General features: G+C 42.8%; 1 protein-coding gene across 2 annotated transcripts in view; it reads right to left on the bottom strand.

Annotated features, from left to right (window-relative positions):
- Nucleotides 1-3458: 3458 nt before the first annotated feature.
- The window catches only part of PIK3C2A (phosphatidylinositol-4-phosphate 3-kinase catalytic subunit type 2 alpha), a 95934-nt gene continuing 82304 nt past the window's right edge, over nucleotides 3459-17088 (bottom strand). For both annotated transcript variants that reach the window (XM_001509977.5, XM_029059435.2), the window contains 10 exons: nucleotides 15966-16135; nucleotides 14966-15122; nucleotides 14527-14636; nucleotides 11525-11732; nucleotides 10269-10393; nucleotides 9212-9329; nucleotides 9033-9105; nucleotides 8332-8441; nucleotides 7982-8107; nucleotides 3459-6789 (listed from right to left, as the gene is read on the bottom strand). In XM_001509977.5, the coding sequence (XP_001510027.3) occupies nucleotides 6607-6789; nucleotides 7982-8107; nucleotides 8332-8441; nucleotides 9033-9105; nucleotides 9212-9329; nucleotides 10269-10393; nucleotides 11525-11732; nucleotides 14527-14636; nucleotides 14966-15122; nucleotides 15966-16135 (1380 nt within the window). In that variant the 3' untranslated portion in view covers nucleotides 3459-6606. The remainder of the gene's footprint in view (nucleotides 6790-7981; nucleotides 8108-8331; nucleotides 8442-9032; nucleotides 9106-9211; nucleotides 9330-10268; nucleotides 10394-11524; nucleotides 11733-14526; nucleotides 14637-14965; nucleotides 15123-15965; nucleotides 16136-17088) is intronic.

The raw sequence follows: 17088 nt of genomic DNA, 5'->3' as shown, positions 1-17088 counted from the left end.
ACCGTAACTACTATTACTTAGAAAAAGGCTACATTGTCTTTGCCCAGCCAACCCCGGTAGTCATAGTTCACCTCCAGCGGGTGTCCCCCAACCTTAAGGAAGGCGGTGGTAGGGAGAAGAAGCGATCTTGCCAACCAGCCTAAAGCAGGCTAAAACAGGCTGAAAATGATAAATACCATCCCTCCTGGCAAACCCACCCCATTGCCAGTCCAGGGGAGAAGTAGAAAAATTGCATCAGACCAAAAACCAGGCCAACTTCAAACCCTTGAACATTTACACTTCTCCCCCCAATCATGCAGTTTTGAATGTCAACTTTAAACTTGCTTCCCCAAGGAGCAATTTATTTTAATAATAATGTTGGTAGTTGTTAAGCACTTACTCTGTGCAGAACACTGTTCTAAGCACTGGGGTAGATACAGGGTAATCAGGTTGTCCCACGTGAGACTCACAGTTAATCCCTTTTTTACAGATGAGGTAAATGCGGCACAGAGAAGTTAAGTGACTTGCCCACAGTCACACAGCGACCAAGTGGCAGAGCCGAAATTCGAACCCATGACTCCCAAGTCCGGGCTCTTTCCACTGAGTCACGCTGCTTCTCTAATAGACTGCAAAGTCCTTGTGGGCAGGGATCTTATATATTCATTCAATAGTATTTATTGAGCATTTACTATGTGCAGAGCACTGGACTAAGCGCTTGAAATGTACATATCGGCAACAGATACAGTCCCTGCCCTTTGACGGGCTTACAGTCTAATCGGGGGAGACGGACAGACAGGAACAATGGCAATAAATAGAATCGAGGGGAAGAACATCTCATTAAAATGATAGCAAATAAATAGAATCAGAGTGATGTACATCTCATTAACAAAATAAATAGGGTAATGAAGATATATACAGTCGAGCGGATGAGTACGGTGCTGAGGGGATGGGACGGGAGAGGGGGAGGAGGAGAGGGAAAGGGGGGAGAAGAGGGTTTAGCTGCGGAGAGCTGAAGGGGGGGTAGAGAGAGCAGAGGGAAAAGGGGAGCTCAGTCTGGGAAAGCCTCTCGGAGGAGGTGAGCTTTAAGTAGGGTTTTGAAGAAGGGAAGAGAATGAGTTTGGCGGAGGTGAGGAGGGAGGGCGATCCGGGACCGCGGGAGGATGTGGGCCAGGGGTCGACGGCGGGATAGGCGAGACCGAGGGACGGCCAGGAGGTGGGCGGCGGAGGAGCGGAGTGTGCGGGGTGGGCGGTGGAAAGAGAGAAGGGAAGAGAGGTAGAAAGGGGCGAGGTGATGAAGCCTCTTGAAGCCCCATCACCTTGAAGCCTAGAATGAGAAGTTTTTGTTTCGTGCGGAGGTTGATAGGCAACCACTGGAGGTTTTTAAGAAGGGGAGTGACATACCCAGAGCCTTGCTGCAGGAAGATGAGCAGGGGAGCATGTAATCAGTTAACCAACCAATCGATGGTATTTACCGAGCACTTACTGTGTAATGAGCACTGTGCTAAGTGTTTTGGAGAATATTATTACAATAGACTTGGTAGATCCCATCCCTGCCCACAACAAGCTTTCAGTCTAGAGGGGGAGACGGGTGTTAAAGTCAATTAGGGATATGTAAAGTGCCGTGAGGCTCCAGTGGTGTGAATTAAGGGTGCAAATCCAAGTGCCAGGGCACTGCAGAAGGGAGAGGGAGTAAGAGAAATGAGAGCTTAGGTGGATAAGGTAATGAGACTTTAATAAGGCTTTGAAGGTAGGGCGGGGACGTTCCAGGCTAGCAGGATGCAGGGACGGGGTCAGCAACAAGATAGGCAAGGTGGAGGTACGGTGAGTAGGTTGGCAATAGAGGAGTGAAGTGTGTGGGCCGGGTGGTAGTAGGCAATCAAAGAGGTTAAATAGGAGAGGGCGAGCTGATTGAGGGCTTTAAAGCTGTTGGCAAAGAATTTCTGTTTGATGCATAGGTTTGAGAAGATGCATGCCTTTGGGGACAGAATACTAAGGGATTCTAATTCCCAACTCTGCCTCTTGTCCGCTGTATGACCTTGGGCAAGTCATTTCTCTGTGCCTCAGTTACCTCGACTGTAAAATAGGGGTTAAAACTGTAAGCCCCATGTGGGACAGGGACTGTCCCCAACTTGATAAACTTGTTACCACCCCTGTGCTTAGTACAGTGCCTGGCACATAGTAAGCACTTAATAGCATTTAAAAAACAACACGGGGCAGGCAATGTCACTGAAGCCAAGGTTAATGTTTCTGGGAGGTGTCGATTCACAGTTTCTAAGGCATCTGAGGTCTAGGAGGATTAGGCTGGAGGAGAGGCCATTAGATTTGGCTAGGAGGTGGTCATGGGTGACCTTAGTGAGGGCAATTTTCATGGACAGAAGGGGACAAAGCAGATTGAAGGGGGTCAAGGAGAGAATTGGAAAGAGCACAGGACTGAGAGCCAGGAGATCTGGGTTTTTAATCTGGATCCACAATTTGCCTGCTGCCACTTAACTGCTCTGGACCTCAGTTTCCTCATCTGTAAAATGGGGATTAAATTCCTGCTCTCCCTCCTTCTTAGACCATGAGCCCCAGCTGGGAAGGGAACTGTTCCACTGATCAGATTCTGATTGTATTGTTTCTAGCCCAGTATTTATTAGTCTACTATATGCTCCCTATTGCTTATACAGGGCCCTAAAAAGCACTCCATAATTTTTTTAATGGTATTTATCAAGCACTTATTATGTGCCAGGCACTGTACCAGGTGCTGGGGAAGATTCGAGACAATCAGGTTTGTTCACAGTCCATTTCCCATATGGGGCTCATGTTCTTAATCCCCATTTTACAGACGAGGTAGCCGAGACAAAGTGAGGTGACTTGGGTACGGGGCGGTTCCCCCACAGGCCCTTTGCTTTGGGGTGGGGTTCCACGGTTCTCTGAGATGCTCCCAAGGGCAGGTCCACGGACTCCAACTGGTTGCAGAGAACCTCTGGGGCTCAAACATCCAGCGAATGGTGGGTTCTGGACCCCTAGTCTAGGAGGTTGTTGAGTTCTCTGATCTTGCAAGTTGGGGACTCCAGTTGGGGAGTTAAAGAAGATTGGGAGGACCGGAGTGGCTGTCCGGTTCTGGGGAGGAGCTCCTTTGGGAGGGGAAAAGGTAGGGACTAGGGGGAGTGGAACACCCCGTCACATCCTTCTCTTCTGTCAACAACACTCCAAGTTGGGGGAGAGGAGGGGAGAAGGCCCCACAGCCTGCCAGTCCAGTATTCATCTGGACCGAGGGAACCGTAACCCAAGCCTGAGGAGCATCCCAAATGTCGTCCGGGTTCCGGATCCTTAGGTCCTGAACCAAAAGGGTCCCAACCTCAACCGACAGAACTGACTTGAAGGACGGCAGCTCCTGGGGGATGAAAACGGCAGTAGCGACAGCAGCACATATTGGAGCCAATTCAATGTTTTGGCTTAGGGATCCAGGGATTAAAAAAAAAAGGCAGCAGAGATGCTCTGTGTGACAATAGTGTTTTAATACAATCATAGGACAGCTATGGAGTCATATTTAATCCATTCAGTACATTTTAGGTATTAATGGAAATATTGTACATCTTTATTAGCTATCAAGGCAACATAATTAAAATATTTGGTTCTTATAGATAACATGAGACCAACTACCATATCTGCTCCCAAAATGTTGGTTACCTATTAATATTTGCACTGTTTTAGTCACAGTATTTGAGAGAATAGTATAAAGAAACTTGCTCTCCTATGGACTCAGAGTGAGAATATCTCTTCCTGTACACCAAACTGTAATCTCCCATTCTTGGTAATAGGTATATTTTGCAAGCATCGGAAGTAAGGTTATTTTCTTTTTTTAAGTCCCCGATATCAGAATCCTAGAAACAGTCATTTTTAAGGCAAGGTATTGAAATTTCTTTACACCCTTAGTTTTAAAAATAGAGAAATGAAGACTTTATTAAGAGCACCCAAGCTCCAATGTACAGGTAACTGCAGGTAATATAAAGGCAGTAATAAAAACTTCAGTGCAAGTTCTACATTAGGTTCTTCAGGACAGAAAGGAAATAAAGGAGCCCTGCTCTCTGAGCACGACTGGACTCTCAAAATCCAAAACAAGTTAGAGAGAATGTTTCTGGCTGCAGGCCATCTAGTTGCATAATTATATTTACTTGACTAAACTAGGTATAAAATGTCATGAAACCACTTTGAAAACCTCAAATTAGTGTACTGGCCAGGTTTTGCTACCATTTTGGTCTGTTTTTCGTGTTTGCTTTGAATCTGTGCTTTTAAAACAGACATCTTGATTCCGCATCGAGATAATGCTGATTTCCTTTAAATCTACTAAAAGTAGTGCAAAGAAGCTCAAATCAGTGCTATTCCCTCTAGTTTTTGGTTAGGACTGGAGATTGGATTTTACGGAAAACGCCATCCTAAAGTGTGTTTTAAAAGTGACAGAAAGGCACAGTAATGAATTAAGCTATTATAAGGGAAACGTTATCAGCTAATTCTGAACCCCAATTAACTGTACAGTACTAAACATAATATACACTTTTCAGACAAAAGAGTTCAGACAGCTTTTAAAACTGCAGATCAGTGTTTTAAAATTTCTAGTTCTAATATTTGTGCTCTAAGACACTGTGCTGTAATAGTGACTGCAAAAAGGCAGTGTATATATTGCTTCCAATCAATGAAATGTTTCACAAAAACAGTACTCTGCTTTCCTGGGTCTAAGTGACTTGTGATTCTATTGATGGAATGGAGTAAGTCTCAAAAGCGTCGAATGAACAGGAAATACAATCTAGTAGTTAGTTACAGTATATTCACTAGGTTACTTACATGCTACTTAAGCAAATGATAATTATATGCCAAAGAGAGCAACTACAGCTGGGATGTTTTGATCTGCACTTTAAGTAGCCCATTTAAAAGTAACAACCAAGTATAAACATTCAATAAGACAGTCTGAGATTATAAGGTAACAACAGCTACACAACTGGACCCCAAATGTGTTAGGCACCAAAATCATTTCAAGTGTTTATTCCATTTCCCCCCACTATCATCCCTATCATCAAAAGTCAGCCCTCTGTCCCCACATCTTGGCCTCCCCCGCCCCGAGTCCCCCCCTTCCCCCCCATCCCCTCTTTCTCCTAGGGGCCGGCTTTCCAGGGGTCACCGTTCGTGCAAAACCAAAGTCCATATTTAAGGCTGCCCCATTCCTCGACACATTAACTCTCCCTGTTATTGCCGATTCTGCCAGTGAGTTGACGGCAATCGACGGGCTAAAAATCTGATTCTACGTTACAATGTATTACCAGAGCTTTGATGTGAGTTAGTATGTTCGATACAGGGGTGGCCAGACCCAACCCAAAGAGTAGCCGGGAACTCATGTTTGCAGCTACTGCTTATGGCAGCTGCTGAATTTAATTCCATCAAAGGCTCTTGCTAGGCACCAAGTTATAATATTAAGGGAAGCTATTCAATTTATCAAGTTACTGACATCGACTGAAGTGAGGACAAAGAGTTACCACGCTAAGCCTGGCTAAGTCAAGCATTCCCACATAACCCCGCTACCATAACAATTTTAACCACGGTCCTAATACTTTGCTGGCCTTACCAAGAAAAAAGTAATCATCGTAGTGTGTTTTTGTAGGTGCCAAAGGGTTCTGATAAGGCAGGCAAGAGTCAGATTTTAACTTACTTCATCAGGGAGCATCTTGAGTTTTCTCACAACAGTGGCAGGACAGCATTTCCTGTAGAGCCAATATTTACCAATCACCTTGAGTTTTTTTTTTGCGGGGGGAAGGGGGGACAACTAGTAGTTATTCAAATAACTATCTGCACAAAGAACCAAGTCACAACTGTCTAGAAATGGAAAAATATCTTCCCTTGGCAAAAAGCAGGGGGTAGAAAATCTTTGCTTGTCTGTTTTTTCCAAATGGCAAGACCTGAAAAAGAGTTTGCTAATGGGCAGGTCTGGGCAAAGCCCAGGAGTGAGGTATCAGGGAAGCACTTGAAGTTAAGGCACCGTTATTTATCACTTCAGCTATTGGCCCTCGCTCTAAGTATTCTGAACACCGGACACTGGAGTTAAGACCCAAAACACAGTGCTTGCTCTTTTTCTAATTTCTCTCAACCTTTGAACTTGCTGGTAATTTTGTTTTCTTAACAAAGATGCATATTTTACAATTGGCTCTGCAGTCGGGATTATAGCAGCTGGGTTCTGATGCCAAAATGTGGCACTTCTCCTTGACTTTGGTATTCTCATACGTATATAGTGGTAAGTATGACGGAAAAGACTTCAGCACGGCGAGGGATGAAACAAAGACACATGGTTGAACAAAAAGCTATTACTCCGAATAATCCATGGATGGTTTATAACTTTCATTCCCTAAAAGTACTAAATTTAAGAACTTGGTAAAATTAAATCTGGGGTGTGTAACTTTCTAACTTGAAAATTCAGATGGTTCCCGTGAATTCCACAGTGCGCGTTTGGTGAGGGTTGGTCCAAAAGATATGTGTTGAAACACAGCAAGTCTGCTGGAAAAATTTACAGGTTTTGTCAAGTAGAAAAAATGTACGGTTCACAAATGTACGGTTCCATCTCCACTTCTGCTTCTTCTATTTGGAGGCATTCACGCCAGCTCACACATAGGGCACTGCAGTCAGCTGGTACCACCTGACTGTCTCTTTGCTTAAGTTGAAATCTTTGAGATGAAGGGTTACCCCGCCCAGGAAAAAATTCTCTCGTAAGGACTCTGCACTGAGCACGCTTAACTGGAGTTCTCTCTGCTTCAGAACCTCTTTGCTGTATCCACTGTACACGAGCTGGAGCACAAGTGGAGAGGAAAAAGCTCAGTTAATCTCATAAAACTTTGAAAACCAGGGCATGGCAGTAGTTCATTGGTAGTCTATTAAGTAATGATAAAATGTCATACTTCCTAGAAGACCAGTTCAGAAGTCCTCCCACCCCTTTCCCGCCCCTCCATCTAGGGATGGCGGAGTGATTTCCCTCATTGTTAGCGTCAAAATAAAGAAAAAGCAAAAGCTGGCCAGATGCACCAAGCTGCCAAGGCAGGAAAGATGAGGGGAGGGGCAAATGGCAAATCGGTGCAGGAAAAGATAAGAATGACATTTGTACATGATGTGAAAGGTGGCAAGGGGTAAAATCCCAAAAGAGTACATTTAAACTTGTTTTATGCTACTTGTTTTATGCTTACTCTGTGCAAAGCACCAACTACCTCCTGCAGTAGATTCAAGATAATCAGGTCAGTCACAAACCCTGTCCCAAATGAGACTCGGTCTAAATTCCAGTTATGCTGAGTTTCATAAAGCATTTAATATTTTGATTTCCCCAACACATAAATACCAAAAAAACCCAAACAACCCACAATGTGGCTCAGGGCTGATGCAATTCAAAGATCTTAAAATCCAGAATTTGGCGACTTAATTGTCCTTCACCACACTGGATTCAACTTTGTTTGCACAAGAGTTTGTTTCCACTACTGAGAAATGCATCTTTTGACCTGGTACATTTTACTGCAAGTTAGAACTTAATAACTGGACTGAATTTAGAGCTCTTGGCAGCACACCATGAACTAAGAAGTAATGTGGCTTAGTGCACAGAGCATGGGCTGGGAGACCTGGGTTCTAATCCCGATTCCGCCACTTGTCTGCTGTGACTTTGGGCAGGTAACCTCCACTTCTCTGTGCCTCAGTTACCTCAATTGTAAAATGGGCATTAAGACTCTGAGCCCCATGTGGGACAGGGACTGCGTCCAACCTGATTATCTCATATCTACCTCAGCACTTAAAATAGTGCCTGGCACAGAGTAAGTGCTTAACAAATACCATTAAAAAAAACACAACTAGTAATGATAAAGAGGAAAAGTCAAGGTTTATATTATGAACAAGTTCTCCCGCAGCTTTCATAAATGCATCATCCTGACTGAGGTCAGTTCACTGCCCTGCCTTACAGTGCCATTCAAGAATCTAACATTGCAAGGAATTTTTCACTCACCATTTCATTGAAAGTCGGGTTCCTAGTTTTTCGGGAAATCTTAGTTTTTCGTTTCGATGTTTTGTGAATATCCGGGAGGAGGTAAGTTTTCACATATGGATTTGGATCTGCTCCATCTTCTGTAACCTATAAAGAGAGGAATGTTTGCTCTGAAACACTGCTTTATTTTAAGAATGTCTTCCAAGACCTATCTCTAAGAAGTATTTCGTATCTTATCGTTTCTCCCGTATAAAAGTCTGTAATTATTCATTAGTAGATTATCTCGCCATCCAAAAAGGGCAGTGAAATTTCACAAAAAGAGAATACAAAATTCAATTCAGATGCTTTGTTGTCTTTAAAGGATCACTCACAAGGTCTTTGATGTGCATCACCATGATGAAGAGTGTGCCATTTCGGTAAGAGACAGACAGCTTTACTGCTCCTCCAACTTGGCCTGAGGTAGGACTCGAGGGGCTCGCGTCTGAAAGAAGTTTTTTTTCATTTTTATCTTGTTTGCATTACATCTGTCTATACTGCATTATGCTCCATAATTACCACTGTTTCATTGATGGATTAGCATACTCAGCTTTCTTGATCATGGCTTACTGTGGGCAATAAAGTCTCACAGCAGACTATGTGGTAATAAGATTGATAGTTTTCTTCTCAGTTGCAATCTGCGAGGAATTTTTTTCCCAGAAGGAATGGACTGACTCACACTTGAGGGCTTGTCTCACGCTGTGACACCGGGATGTGAAAGTGGATGCATCTGTTCTAAGCTATAGCTGATGTGCATGTTTATTGTTATTATTATAATTTATAACAATATTTGTGCATTTGTTAAGCGCTTATTATGTACCAGGCACTGTACTAAGCGCTTGGGTAGATACAAGATAATCAGGTTGGTCACAGTCCCTGTCCCACATGGGGCTCACAGTCTTTATCCCCATTATACAGATGAGGGAACTGAGGCCCACAGAAGTGAAGTGACTTGCCCTAGTTATAGAGCAGACAAGTGGCAGAGCCAGAATTAGCACCCATGTCCTTCCTCAAAGGGGGGAAAACATATTCCTACCTGCAGACCTAGCAATTCCTTCAGCTTTCTCGTCACGAAGTAAAGGATGGAAAAAAGTACAAACAAGATCACACTAAATTTGAAGAAAAAAATACAAAACATTAGACTGAAAAATTACCCAACACACAAAAATGTATCTATAGAATTACATTTAATTATAAAAAAAACAAAAAACAAACCTCTGCAACTTCGGGTGAAGCATTCATCAAACTCTGCAAGTAGCTATTCAGCTCAATTTTCCTTTTGGCAGCTACATCTTTTATGTGAGTTCTTCCCAGAACCATCCTATTAGGAAAGCTACAAAAGAAAAGCGAGAACAAGCTGTCCATTGTCTGTTTAAATTACTTGGCCTGAAGTAGAATGAAATATAATGTCAATCTACAAAGTCTTTTAGTTCCTGACATAGGAAATAGAATGGAAAAAGTGCCACAATTTAAGATGAAACACACAAGTTCAGGCTAAGAGAGCACTGATTTAGGAAAGCATTTTCTGGCCCTAAAACTGGAAAGATTAAATGCCCTTTTTTTTTCTTTTAAGTCTGTCTCCTTGGGGACATTAGAAGCTCTTGCCGCTAATTTGCTGTTTACTACCTGGTAAACTGCATATTGGCTAATATGGGGATATATTTTATTCTCATTAAAATCAATGATCCAGAAGAGCTCAGCAAGACAGTCTTCTCTGGAATGGTCTGTTCAAAGAAACTGTTGCAGTGAAGAAGAGTTGTAAAAATAAAGTTCAAGGAGATTAGCAAAAGCTTCCTGTATTCCAGATTTAAGGACAGCAATCAATCAACTATTCTCCCCAGAATTTGGTTCAGTGTTTTGCACAGAATTAAGAGCTCAATAAATCCTACTGCCTGATTGACTGATAAACAGGAAATCACAGAGAAATGGGAATGTGAAAGATATTATTTGCTTTATTAGCCCCTCTGGGAGGAAAACACACTTGGTAGCTCTCTGGGTAGAAAGGATGAACACTCAGTTGGAGTGAGACTGAAAGTTAAAATCTTACATTTTCAAGGGAGCCATTCCTCTCAATTTGTCTTTACTGTAATGGGGACTGAAACGGGAAATTATAAAAGACCTGTAAAACCCTCATTTATCATTCTTCAGGGCCTTAATTTACCACTTAGAATTTAACGGCAATTTCAATTTGAATTTGGCTTTTGAATCTTTCTTTCATTACTTTATAAATAATCCACATGAGGAGCGCCAACAAAGAATGTTGAGAACATACCCTGGTAACTTCCAAAGTGGAAAGAGAATACCAAGTTTGTTGTGCAGTTCCTGGAATTCATCAAATGTCCGGAAAACAAAAGTTGGTTCAAGCTGTCCTTCTCTCAGAACTCGGACGACGTAAATCTGAAAAAGAAACCCACCGCCAAAATCACCAACATTACCTTTGTACTTGAGATTCCCACAAACAAGGCTCTGAGGCAAAAATTGTCCTTCCTACCCAATGCGTTATAATTATGAGTGTACTTATGTGCTCACTATAGTCAAACACTATTCTAAGCACTGGCATAGATACAAGTTAATCAGTTCAGACATGGAGCTCACAGTCTTAAGTAATCAGTGCAGTGTACCACAGTTTTGGGAGCAGCTAGAATGGGGGACCCAGCTGACTCAAGATTTCATGAGTTTGGGGCGGGGAGGTAGGGGGAGAGTCTGGAAGCAGTGGAGGGGACAGGGGTAATAAGGACGGTATTTGTTAACCGCTTACTATGTGCCAAGCACTGCCCTAATAACTGCGGTAAATACAAGTTATTCAGGTTGGACACAGTCCCTGCTCACACAGATGGTTTCTCTAGGAAATGCCATGTTTCTTCCCCTCATGCCCTGCCTTGCTCCTCTCCTCCTTTCCTCCCCTGGCTTCTTCGATGTACGACATGCTGTGGACTGCCTTGGCAGGGGGTTAAAGGAAGGGTGTTCTTTCCTCTCATGGCCTGGTGACATGTTTAAGAGGGGCTTTCAAAATATTTGTGGCCTGGGCAACGTGAACCTTTGAAAACAGGAACATTTACATCACCCAGTGGTATGAAACATATACCTTTGGTCTTGGCAACCCAGACACTGAGGCTCTTGATTAGTGGAACAATAAAGGGAAACTGGGCAGTTTATATTTGGTGTGGAAGGAAAGGGTACGACAGTCAGCAAACACTGACTAATAATTTAACAAGCACAGCTACCTTAAATGTGATTCTATGCACACTACTATTTTCTTGTAGCCTAGCAACTAGAGTTGCTAGTTACTTGCCAACCAGGTTTGGAGGAGGGGAGGAGGGCACGTGAGTTTTGTTTTGGGGGATGAAAGGCTCGAAAGACCTTCAAGTCTGAACCATATTTAGTCCTTGCTTTTGAATCAGAACAACAGGCACAAAAGAAGCATTGAAGTAGGGCAAATGCCAGCAAAAAAGTAAAGAAAGAATGGCAGAAAGATGTGTGTCCGTGTGCGTGTTTACAATCTGAAACAATGAAACCAAACCAACTTACATAATGTTTATCTGGATTGTATTTCTTGTGGTATGTGAAAACAGACGCTTCCCTGATTCGACCATCTTGTTTAAAGGAGTACGCTTTGGGTGAAAATGACAGAATGGGCTCATCATTAGAGGGGAGTCCAGAAAAACGTAGCTGAGCAAGGTTGTGAATGAAGAAGTTAAACTTTGTGGCGACACTCCCCAAGCTTGACTCAATCAGTCTGAAAGACAACCGGACAACTTGTTGAAAGACAACCATAAGGCTTAAGTGCTCAAGTGCCATTTGAAAAGCAATTCCTGAATTCTTTCTGCACCAAAAAACTTAAAACACACTTGACTCTCAGTGGCTTATAGATAGGGGTTGAAGGTCTGACCAGAGATTCCCCTTGGTCTACCAGCCTAGACTTTCTATACTGCGGTACCCACAGGGAAAGATGAGTAATTTTAGATTCCCACTGCAAAAATGCAGAGAGGAACAAGGCAGCACATAGGCCGGGGTGGCCAGATCGCACAAACAGAAGAACTAAAAACCAAAAACACAATGTGGCCAAGAAGTGCGGATCAAAAAATATTCCACTAACGGAGCAGTTCTCATGTGCTCTTTGGGAAGGGTGGCGAGGAGCAGATGGAACCCTGTGGGGAGATGCTGGTGAGCAAGAGGCAGCTGGAGCATGAGCTGGAGGAAGGCTGGGGGTAGCATATCCTTCCCTGGTCCCCAGCTCAGGCAAATGGAGGCCCTGCTGCTGCCGACTGACGGGGCTGGAGCAGCAGCAGACTACACAACACAGCAGTGGTGAAAAACAGATCACTGAGCCTATGTTCCCTAGCTGTTCACCACAAGACATGGCATATGAAGAAGAGCTTCCTGGTGTTTACGAGCCGCAGTTTGGCTTCCCTTGACATACGGTTTGCTTCAGATTTTCTTAGGAAGATGTGGTTGGAGACACCTGGATCATTAACTATTTATTATGCTTTTCTTTCTTTGCACTGGCACTAAGACCGCTAAAGGACAAAACTCCCCTCAATTTATGCATCACCAATTTTTTAAATAAAACCCTCCCCACTCTCCTGATCTTTCCCCATAAGGAATCGACTAGCTGCTATGCTTTGCTGCCCCTTCCCACTGCATGAGACACTGTGGGGGAATACAACGTGAAGTATGGGCTGATTGTTTGGGCTTCAGGAGTTCCAATCCTTCCCGGAATGGAAACGGCTTTTGGGCTCCATCTTGGGGAGTGGGAAGAGAAATGAGGGTTTTCAGGAGCAGGGTTCCGTGTTGAGGCAGTAATTCCTCTCCACCTCCCCACAGAGCCTGTGAGGCACTAGTTCTTCAGACCCTTAATATCGGAGGTCCCAGACAACCTCCCACCTCCCCGACCTTTAAAACTGGCACTGGAGTGGGACTGAATCACATGCCCCAGAAAACAGAACTTTGCCTGGCTTTTGACCAGAAAAGGAGCCAACCTTAAGGCACAACACACATCAGGGGAGATTCTTGGAATCCTGGAGTTGGAGGTAACTTTAGTAAGTTATCCACCCAGGCCCTACCTCTTCAAATGAATGACTAATCCAGCCAGAACAGACAGCATCTATTCTTTCCTTAAAAATAGTTAGTGACAAATTCTCCAAAACCTCCCGTTGTAGCCTCTTCAGCATTTTGTCACCATGGTTACCAAGAAATTCTTTCCTACAAAATCTTTCCTGCTAAATATTACAGCCAACTTCCTCGTGGACATGAAGCACAACTATTTGGCATCTTCTTCAGAAGCCCCTCTGCAGACAGTTGATCTTAATTACCCCCAGCTTTGTCTCCTCTAGGCTAACTCCAATCCTTTAATCTGGATTCCCACACACATACCTTCCACCCTTCCAAAATTACTTCTGTCCCTCCCCTCTAGCCTTTCTCCAGTTTCTCCACATCCTCTGTATAGTGGATCCATGCTGGACACAAGATTCCAATGCGGAATTACAAGTACAGAGTCTGATGGGAGGATTACTTTATGCTTATATGTCAAACTCCTGGTGATACAATCCAAAACCATGTTGATCATTCTAGACTGTTCCACAAAGGATGAGAAGCTCTTCCCTCATGCCCCCAGAGCGTGACTGTTTAACTGGATTTCCACTGGGAAGACTACCGATCAAAATCTACCCAGACATCCTGACAGTCTGTGGGGAAGAGGAGGGAAGGTCTGCGATTGCATTTCAGTACTTTGCTAGAAAAGAGGAAACCTGAAACATGAAAAAACCTTTGATGTTCTAAGGAGATAAAAGGACACAAGTTTCAAGAAGAACTTTGATGAGGACTAGTCTTGAAGACCATTTTTTCAAAGAATAAAGCTAGTACATATCCCAAAAGCTCTGACTACTGAGTTGTACTTTAACCCAAGTGACAGACTTATCATTTTGACTACGGAGAAAGATGCTGTGAAATTTTAACGGTTTAAGTCTTTGGGTTTGTGCTTTTTCAAAAATCTTTTTTGATGCTAAATAAAAGAAAAAATGGTAAGAAACAGTGGGCAACTAGCACTTCCCCATAGCCATTAGCGACTGGGGAACATAGGAGCTGCCGAGGTTTGCGGTTTGTTAGTCCTAACAGGAGCCAATCAGAACAGAATTTTTTCAAGAACAGTTAAAATATTCATGCTAATATATTCTTAATAATGTGATATTACCCCCACACTAAAAAGACACACTAAAGGAGCTTGAATAATTGAAATCCAAAAATACCACTTTGGTCAATGCTTTCAGATTCTCCACCATATTTTAAGGAGAGATGATCAGAAGTGGTTTAAACTAAACCGTTTGGGTTTCACTTCCTTGTCTCTCCCCTGGCCAGCCGCTGGGGAGGTGCTTAACGAGACACACATGGTTGCTAAAAAGCAGGCAGCCAAAAAGAGAAGGAGAAGCTAAAGGCCGGGATATTAGGGTCTTGAATTATTCAACGTTAACTGTGCACGGAAACACCGAGCATGTGTTCGAGCTCCATCCCTGAGGCACTTAGACATTTTATACCGTGTAAAGAAAATTGTGGCTTCTGCATCTGTATTTTGGGGTTGGAGAGCATCTCGAACATATTTCAAGTCTTGAATGCTTGTAAGTTCAGGTAACCCTGATGGAATCATCTGTTGAAGAAAAAAATAACAACAATAGAAATTTCTTTTAGAAGATGTTTTAAATCTTTTTTTGGAAAAATGTCAGTGGTTTTGGCTTAGAGCTAAATTAATTCATTCACTTGGTTAATGGTAAGAGCCATGGCTGGTATTTTTACAGTACTTCACTAGCACAAAAATTTTCAATCAAAAGAAAAAACAGCATCTTCTCTCTCTCGCTCTCTCTCTCTCTCTCTCTCTCTCTCTCACACACACACACCCCCACACACAAAAACCAAAACCCAACAAAAACAGGAGTGACGCTAACTGCACAAAAAGTTCTGTTTAAGAACGGGAATTACCAGTGAGAGTAGGTTAAGGAACAAACTTGTTTGCTTCCTTATCAAGTTATAGGCTTGGCAGCAGAGGTCCACAAACAACTGGAAACGAATAGTGGGCTTTTCGCCCCCGTTAATAACGTAGGCCATATCTGAGGTTAGCACAAAAGGAGCCCGATCCCTGTTTAAAAAAAACACAAAAAAAACAGAACCCCCCAGCCCGTTACTTTTAGAATAATATTCAAGTAGCACTACTGCTAACACACAGTTCAAGATCTAAGGCAGTAACTATCACTCTTGCCTAGATTTTGGCTTTTCACACTACTTGGGAGGCAGTTAAAGCACACAGGGTCAGAAATACATGCCAACTTATATTTACCTGGCACATTCCTAAGGAATACTTTAAGAGACTATTATAAATGAAGGTGTACTGCCATTTGTCTGAGTACCCGCAGAAAAACCAGACGTATTTGTGGGTAACCATTGGGTTATCTAGATGCCTTTTTCATTGACGTCATAAATTCGTAGAAAAATGAAGATCAAAGCAATTTAAAACTTGCCTGAGGCCCCGACCTGGATTTCAAGGGTAAGCCTCGTAAACAATTTTCATCATTCCTTCTGATTTACAGGCTTAGCAAAAATGATGTATTTTAGTACATCTGCATGACATTAAATGGTATGCCAACAATTCTAAGGAGAACAGTTGATGCAAACAAATTTCAAAAAGATTAGTTATTAAATTCAATTAACCTAAAGTTAATTGAGTCGATTAGACTTTAAGCCCGTCAAAGGGCAGGGACTGTATCTGTTGCCCATTTGTACATTCCAAGCGCTTAATACAGTCCTCTGCATATAGTAAGCGCTCAATAAATACTATTGAATGAATAAAGTTTCTATATCAACTTTTAATTGCAAGCATACCAATAATTATCTGCCCTCAACTGCCCACAGAAGACTACCTCCAATTGTGTAATTCAAAAAAGCATCTGCTTTTATTCTAAAATACTTTCCATGCAAAAAATACCTTTTAAAGCTACCAAACATCTGTGCGTGGCCCAAAAACTTCCCAAAATCAATGTGAAACATATGCCCCGTGCTTCGAAGCATGATATTGTCATTGTGACGATCACAGATTCCTAAAACGTAGGTGGCTACACAACATCCAGCACATGAATAGATGAAATTCTCGGAAGCCTGAAATGAAAAATACAAGTAATAAGAATCGTAAAACTAAAGAAGGCTGGGAAAAAAACAAAAACAAGAACCCCCCCCCCCCACCGAAATTCACTAGGCTATTCAAAACTGTATTAGCCTACCTTCCCTTACCATACTTCAAGCTAAACAAAACTGGAATTTTTACTTGGTTTACTTGGTAAAAATGCTTACTCCCTCTAGGTTAGTGGTCATTGCAAGGCTAATTCAAATGTTTCTAAATGTTGAGGAAGTGTACAAGCATTAAGTCTTACTTATCGTAGGAGATATGAAAATGCTTTTTTCCATTGTAAAGAGTAAATTAGGGGCATGATCATTTGCCAAAAAAAGCACTTTCCAATCAATTATTTTTAGCCTGTGCTCTTATCTGTAGCTTGTCTTCTGGTGTGCAGTTTAGCCGTGAAGATGGATGCCATGAAGGGCATCCAATACAGTTTTTCCAAACAACCTCTGTTGACACTGTGGGTGACAGAATTGCTGGGTTGGGTAAACACTTCGTTGGATGTGGTACGGGATTACTTATCAATCAACGGTGTTCACTGAGTGCGTACTGTGAGCAGAAAACTGTTCTAAGCACTTAGGAGAGTACTATATAATGGTTGGTGGACATGTTCTCTGCCCACCATGAGCTTATAGTCTAGAGGGAGACAGATAGGACTATAATTGATGGATGTAGACATAGGTGATGTGGAGCTGAGGGTGGGGTCAATACCAAGTGCCCAGGGGTAAAGATCCAAGTGCACAGACGATGAGAAAGGGGGAAGGAGCTGGGAAAACGAGGGCTTAATCAGGGAAGGCCTCTTGGAGATGTGGTCTTAAGGCTTTGAAGGTGGGGAGAGTGGTCACCTGGCAAAGATGGAGGAGGGAGCTACAGGTCAGAGGGGGAAAGTGGGCAAGGGTTTGGTAGTGAGAAAAAAGGGATTGAGGAAAAGTAG

This window comes from Ornithorhynchus anatinus, chromosome 3, assembly GCF_004115215.2.
Source record: "Ornithorhynchus anatinus isolate Pmale09 chromosome 3, mOrnAna1.pri.v4, whole genome shotgun sequence".
Taxonomy (NCBI): Eukaryota; Metazoa; Chordata; class Mammalia; order Monotremata; family Ornithorhynchidae; genus Ornithorhynchus; species Ornithorhynchus anatinus.
The sequence above is the reverse complement of the archived record's forward strand: the minus strand, read 5'-3'. Positions and strand labels throughout refer to the sequence as shown.